A 7573-nucleotide genomic window follows, 5' to 3' on the forward strand; every position below is an offset into this window, starting at 1 on the left:
AAAATTTAAAAACAAAATTAAAAACAAATTTATAGCATTTTACTTAATAAAAAAATAAAATTGTGATATAGTAGTTCATTTTGAAAAATATTCTTATAATATAACATGAAATTATGTGAAGTTTTATTCAGAAAACACAAGTGAAGGTTTATGTAGTTAATTAAATCGAAAGGCTATCGCATTTATAGATATATTTCCTTATATATTTGAATATAAAAAACTATTAAAAAAATTTCTATATCTTTTATATCTTTTTTCTATATTTAAATATATTTTTTCATATATTTAAATTTGTGCACATTTGAAAAGAGTACATAGAAAATGCTTGTCAGAAACTCACATATGACTCACCCTTAGAAGCTTCTGCCTGAAATCAGGGGTACTTAGGTCCCTATTAAAAAATTTTAAAATAAAATGCATTCGCATTCTTATGAAAAGAATTAATAAACTGTCTGGTTTGCAATTTTGGCAGCAAGTATATGGGCGTATGTTAGCCAATTTTTTATATAAAAATTGAGCTGTACCTACCTTAGAGTAATTTTTTTCAAAATAAGTACAAAATTCTTCATCTAATCTTCTAATATAACTAATAAAATAAACTCCTAAGTAAAGAAAAATAAACTCCTAAGACGATAGTTTTCAATTGCGACTGCAGTTCTCTAAGCTATTTCTAAGGGATACCCGTAAACTTTGTGGAAGTTTGTCACAAAGTTGATTTAAAAAATCACTTTCAGACCTTTCTGCTACACTACTTAATGACATACATTCAGAAAGTTTTTTTTGTAATTCTATATTTTCTAGTTCTAGCTGTGCTAGTCTTTCATTAACTTTACATAACGAATTTGCTCATCTTTTAATTGGATTATAATATCTTTTTCCTCAACAACTTTTTCTACAGTTTTTAATTTTTTAACTACAGCTGTAAAATCTTCTTTTAATATTCTTTTTCTGGGGATTTTTTCAGAAACAGACATAGTATTACTATTCACTAATGGCCTAGCTGATGTAGACAGTTTGGGACTTATAGATTTATTAACTACGCCACCTTCATTGTCATCCTGATTGCTTAAAGAATTAAGATAACTTAAAGCTAAATTTTGATCAGGAATAGCGCTTTTTGTAAAATTCCTTGTACACATCATATTCACCGAAAAATAATTACTACAAGCGAAAATATTTTTGTTTGTCCCTCTAACTCCTAAGCGCTTTATCCACTCGTTTCTACATAATAAAGTTTGAGTTGAGCTTTCGAAGCGACCGGTTGCATAATACAGAGTGCGGAATGTAAAAATTGGTGATTGTTTAGAAAAGCAAATTTATTAAACTTTCATAAATTTTATTAATTATTTAAGTGTTAAAAAATTTTTTTAACAAATTTTACAAATGTGATTTTAGTGAATTTTACATTTTATAATATGAATTCCATTACTATTGTATAAAGCAAAAGTGTGCGCACAAATTTTGACAAACAAGTTTTGAATAGCGGAGAATATTCTAACAGTGGTGAAAACAACAAAGTGGTTTAATTTTTTAAAATTATAACAAATAAAATTATAACAATTATAATGAGATGAACGATGATGAGATCAAAGAGATGAGCGAATAAAGAAATTACAGCAATAAAGTTAAAAATAGGCCTTTTCGGTAGCTCGCAAGTACGGCAAAAAACAGCAAGTTGCTGGCCTATGCAGGCCTATACTGGCCGCAATATACGCAAAACAACAACACTATTTTCTCTACCTCGGCCAGCATAGTTATGCTGGCCAACCACATCGGCCAGTAAAAAAAAAATGTTACCAACGCAATAAGCGAACTATTGTGAACCTTCATTGAAAATTCCAACGAATAGTGCAATCAAATGTCAAAAATTGAGGAAATAAAAATTCAAACAGAATTCAAAAATTTGAAAAATCTTGAAAAGTAATTAAGAAATAATAAGAATGGAGAAATCGTAATTATTAAACACATTGAATTTTTTATTATGTTAGTTATTAACAAGTAACATTTATTTTATTTCATTTAATTTGTAGTTTACATACGTAAAATTAATTAAATAAACATAATTTTTGAAGTTTTTCTAAAAAAATTTTTTATAGAAATATACGCAAACTATGGACCACAAAGGAAACGAAGTGTTTTCTAGAGTGCATTCATAACATTTAAAAAATCCGTGAAACAACTTGCATCCCTCAGTCGCTGCAAAACGTTGCTTTCTTCTCCCAACATCGACAGTACCTACAAAAATTTACTTATCTTAGTGTTTTATTTTTAAATTTCCAATATTCTTACCATTCCTTTTAATTCCGTGTTCATTTTAATTTTATAATATTTTTATAAAAATATATTTGATTTATATGCACATATACAAGATTTGCTGTTTGTCAAAACAAAACATTTGACAGATTGCAACAGTGATGCCATTGACTCGCGTGGCCAACATAGGCCAACATGCATTTTATGCCGCACTTGCGAGCAACCGAAAAGGCCTAATATCACAACAAAGCAAGATAATCCAAGTAACAAAACTAAATCACTAAGCATCTAAAAAATGGAAAATAAATAAGAAGTGGAACATTATCAATATAAACAAAAGAAAATAGATCATTTTGTTTTTAATCTTTATTTTTCATTACATAATAAAATTGGTGGTACAATAAATAATTATATCAACTCTCAATAAACAATAACGAAATTATAATTAAAATTCTTATAATATTTGTTGAATGTTTTATATTTTTTACTTTTATTTACTATACTTTCCTTTAAAGTAGCTAAAATAACGCGCGTGCTGCTCATTTTTTATTGTCAATATGCAACCCAATGTTGATTTTCGTCAACCTTGCACATATACGGTACTCTCAAATATAAAAACAACATTAATTTTTACAGTTCTTTAGCTTCGCTACGGAACTGGCTTGTCGGTGGCTTTCTCTTGCATTTCAAGTCTCAAATGAGCAGCACGCGTGTTTAAGTTAATAACTAAATCAAATAATTGAATTATTTTTCAATATGTATTAATTTCAGAATAAGTTTAAAAGCTCTAAAGATTACATAATTAATAGTGAATAAAAAGAAAATAAAATTGAATAACTTATAAAATAAATATTTTATTTTTATATTTTTCAGTGGCGCCCGAGCAGGGACTTGAAATCGAATAATAAAATAATTAGAAATTTGATGAACATTGTTCTGTGGAGCTGCAACTGGCAGCATCGTGATTTTGGTTCGGTTGCGGAGAATGTCGGTGTGGTGTCAAGTATCAGCATCAGGGAAAAAACCGCTAATAAAATAAAGAAATAAAGAATCAACAAATTGACAAAGAAGCAGCCAATTTCATATATTCTGATGAAAACACGTGCAGGCTGCTGCTATTGGTTTTTCCTTGATTAATTCTTCATTGCTACTGTTGGCCGCTGCTACGGCAGTTTCCTGCTTAATTCTCATTGCTGCTGTTGGCCGTTGCCACTGCAGTTTACTGCCATTAATTCCTCATTGCTGCTACTGCAGACTACTACTGCATATCGCTGCTGCTGTTCGCTGTCACTGCGGAATGATACTGCTCTTCATTGCTGCTGCTATTCACCACTGCTGCTGTTTCTTTCTCTTTCTAGATGGAGTGCAACTGTAACACCACTGTCCTTTGTCAGGTAAGAAAGTGCAAGTAATGAAATTGTTGTACCAGGTCATGCTCTGACTAAACAAAATAGTCAAAGAAAGTATTTCAAATAACTTTTGCAATGGTAATTATTTGCACTTTTAAAATACATATGTTTATATTTATTCGTATCTACAATAAATAATTTACAAAACGAGAAACAAATTTACCTAGCTTAGGTTGAGCTTCATTAAACATATATGTTCGGTAAATCCAATTGTTTAATACAAATAATTGAGTAATTTGCAGGGGCAAATTATATACAAAGTGAATGCATTTTTCGTTTTCGTTTTCGCTAGTTACTTGTATCCATTTTGCTGAAATTGACCCATAATAACAATATTTGACTACTTATCGTTTTTTTCCTTATTATCGTTATAAACAAAGTGAGTGCTTCTTTCGTTTCGTTAATTTCTCGCGTTCACTTTTGTTGGAATTTACTTACAACCATCGCTCAACAATACTCAAATATTATTATCGTTCTTTGCGCTGCATTGCCTTTTCTTTTCAAAATTCTAGTAAATTGTGTTCACTATGTCAACTAAAAAGCGACCATCATCCCCACAAAAAAATGAAGATTGGGATAAACTAATCCAGCAGCGAGAAACTGTAGTGGCCAGCATCCTGCGTATTAAAAAAGTAATATTGGAGAAAACTTTTGATTTAAACCCTGTAGAACTGGAATGTAGGTTGGACATTCCCAATTCATATATTAAACAGGCTATGACTTGCCAGCAAAAAATAGAATGTATCAACGAGTCTGATGTATTTCGACCAGATCTAGAAGAAATCTGTGTTGCTTCAAAATCATTGTTCTTACAGGCGTTAGGTAAAAACCGCAAGTCTAGTATCCCTGATACTTCGCATGAATGCAGCAATCATCGTTCCAGGCTGCCAAGTATGCGTTTACCTAAATTTAGTGGGAAACATTCTGAATACAAAAACTTCATAAGCCTTTTTGAAAGCTTAGTGCACAATGATCAGTCGCTAACTGATATTGAAAAATTCAATCATCTCATTTCGTGTTTGTCTGACGAAGCTCTTGGTACAGTTAAGGCATTTCAACTCACTGAAACAAATTACTTAAAGGCATTAGCTAGTTTAAAAAGAGTTTACGATAACACTTGTTTAATCTTTTTCGATAGTATCTCGCAGCTTTTTGAACTTCCAGAAATGAATAAGCCATCTGCTTCTGCATTAAGCAATATCATAGATAGTATTTCTGCCATATATGAGTCCCTATCGTCAATAGGAGGTGATAAGAACATTTCAAATGCAATTCTTATTCATTTAGTCATGTCAAGAGTCGATGCCGCTACGAAATCCAAATGGGAGGAGCAATTAGATTACAACAAGCTGCCACTCTGGTCTGATTGCGAGACTGCGTTAAATAAGCGATATCAACACATTTCTGCTGACGAAGCTTCCACGTCAAGATCTCGATCGAACAGGCCAAAACAGGACAACTGGCAAAGTAAGAATGCAAAATCTTCATTTATGTGCAAAAAAAATAGTTCGCAAGAGGAAAGTAGATGTTTGTTCTGTAATGCGAAGTAACATGTAATAAATTCATGCTCTGGCATGCATAAATTGTCTCAAGAAAGGGCACACGGTATCTAGATGCAAGGCATCACGCTGCAGAGTATGTAATCGGTCGCACCATACTCTTTTACACCAATACTCTACAAACACTTCTCAAACAGGTTTATCTTATAATCCAGAACAACCCATTATTTCTCGTGCCTCTGTGAATCATAGCTCATCGAATGGCGATCAAATTATTCTGGCCACTGCAGTCATAACCATTCAAGGAAAATCTGGAGATTATCAGCTGGCCAGAGCATTGTTTGATTCCGGTTCTCAAGTCAACTTTATAACCGAGGAACTTGCACAATGACTGCAAATAAAAAAAGAAGCGAAAACTCTAAATCTAATTGGCATTGGTGAAACAAACTCCACAGTACGGCAAAAATTACATGCCACTGTGAGATCACGTATTAACTCTTATGAGTTTTCTACTGATTTTTGGATAATGCCTTCAATCTCCACTTACCAACCCGACAAATTTGTGTCAATGAGTAATTGGAATGTTCCTTCCAATCTTTCACTTGCTGATCCACACTTTCACAAACCGCAAAAGATAGATCTTCTACTTGATGCCGAAAGCTTTTTCGAACTGTTGTCGGTTGGACAAATAAAACAAGATACTTATTTTCCAACGCTCCAGAAAACATTACCCGGATGGATTGTATCTGGAAGATTCAAACATACCGAAAGTCCCAATGCTAAAATTTGCAATCTAATAAGCTTAGATAAAGAAAAGTTGACAGATGACTGTTCCTTAAACTCTCTTGTACAAAAATTCTGGGAATTACAAGAAATTCCTAAGGAGATTAAGGTTAAGAAATATACTGCGGAACAACAACTTTGCGAGACAAAATTTGTCAGCATAGTTCAACGTACACTGTCTGGTAGGTTTAAGGTGAAACTCCCCTTTAAATCTGATTCAAGTTTTTTAGGATTCTCATTCCAAACAGCAAGAAGCCGTTTTCTATTATTAGAGCGCAAACTTTCGAAAGACTCCATTTTACAGAATCTCTATATGGATTTTATGAAAGAATATCGGAACTTAGGTCATATGACACCAACCAACGAGAATTTTTCTGCAACCACTCACTACTTCATACCCCATCAATGTGTTCTGCGACCACAGAGCACCTCTACTAAGCTTCGGGTTGTATTCGACGCATCAAGTCGAACATCTTCGCAGAAGTCATTAAATGATCTACTAATGGTCGGTCCGATCGTGCAAGAAGATTTGTATTCAATCCTGATTCGTTTCCGCATGCATAAGTATGCAATAACTGCTGACATTGTTAAAATGTACCGTCAAATTGAAGTTGACGAGGCAGACAGAACTTTTCAACTTATACTTTGGAGAGAAAATTCGTCCGAAGAACTGAAGGTGTACAAATTAAACACTGTGACTTATGGTACGTCATCTGTACCATTCCTAGCTACTGGCTGCTTAACCCATTTGAACGATATTTATCAACTTATTTATCCCAGGGGAGCAAACTCAATACGCAATGACTTTTATGGCGATGATTTGCTTACTGGTTCGGATAAATTTGAAAATTTAGAAACAATTCGAAAAGAAGTCAGTTATATTCTCAATGAAGCAGGATGTCAATTAGCGAAATGGTTCTCAAACCACTCAGCCTATGGAAGCACCGAGCTGTTAGAAAAACCGTTCAAAGTCAATGACAGTGATATTACAAAGGCCCTTGGAATCCATTGGTTGCCAAAGAGTGATATTTTCAAATTTCATTTAGAAGAAAAATTCAATCATTTACGAGCGACAAAGAGAAATATATTGTCGGTTTCAGCTCGACTTTTCGACCCCCTCGGTTTGATTTGCCCAATTATCACTAAAGCAAAAATATTGTTGCACGAACTTTGGCTTCAAAAACTTAATTGGGATGAATCGATACCTATCCACCTTGACACGATATGTATGTGTCAAGGTGCATATATGATATGTAAATGTGATTCCAAATTCCAAATGCGAAATTCACGGTTTCGCAGACGCTTCGATAAGAGCTTATGGCTGTTGTATTTACATCAGCCATAAGCTCACGACTCTAATGGTATCCATCCAGCGTTGCACACTGTAACGACCTTTCCCCGGCCCTATCTATAGCTGAGGTATACTCAGCGAGTATACCAGGGTTCGTTATAAGAAAATTTATCTAAGTAAAATAATAGAGACACTTCTGTTTAAAGTAGCGTTTATTATTTAACAATAAAAAGAAAATATAATCAAGTTGTGGAAAGCGATGTTGAATGTTGCTAATGATGTAGAATGTTGTAATGATGTTGTAGACGGTGTAGCATGTTGTAAAATGTTGTATGGTG

General features: G+C 33.2%; 1 protein-coding gene across 1 annotated transcript; it reads left to right on the forward strand.

The window, feature by feature from the left end:
• The first annotated feature begins 5687 nt into the window (after positions 1–5687).
• Positions 5688–7289, forward strand: LOC119665484. Its single transcript, XM_038074706.1, has one exon. The coding sequence runs from the start codon at positions 5688–5690 to the stop codon at positions 7287–7289; it is 1602 nt and encodes a 533-aa protein (XP_037930634.1).
• Positions 7290–7573: the final 284 nt, after the last annotated feature.

Source organism: Teleopsis dalmanni, chromosome 1 (assembly GCF_002237135.1).
Source record: "Teleopsis dalmanni isolate 2A chromosome 1, ASM223713v2, whole genome shotgun sequence".
Lineage (NCBI taxonomy): Eukaryota > Metazoa > Arthropoda > Insecta > Diptera > Diopsidae > Teleopsis > Teleopsis dalmanni.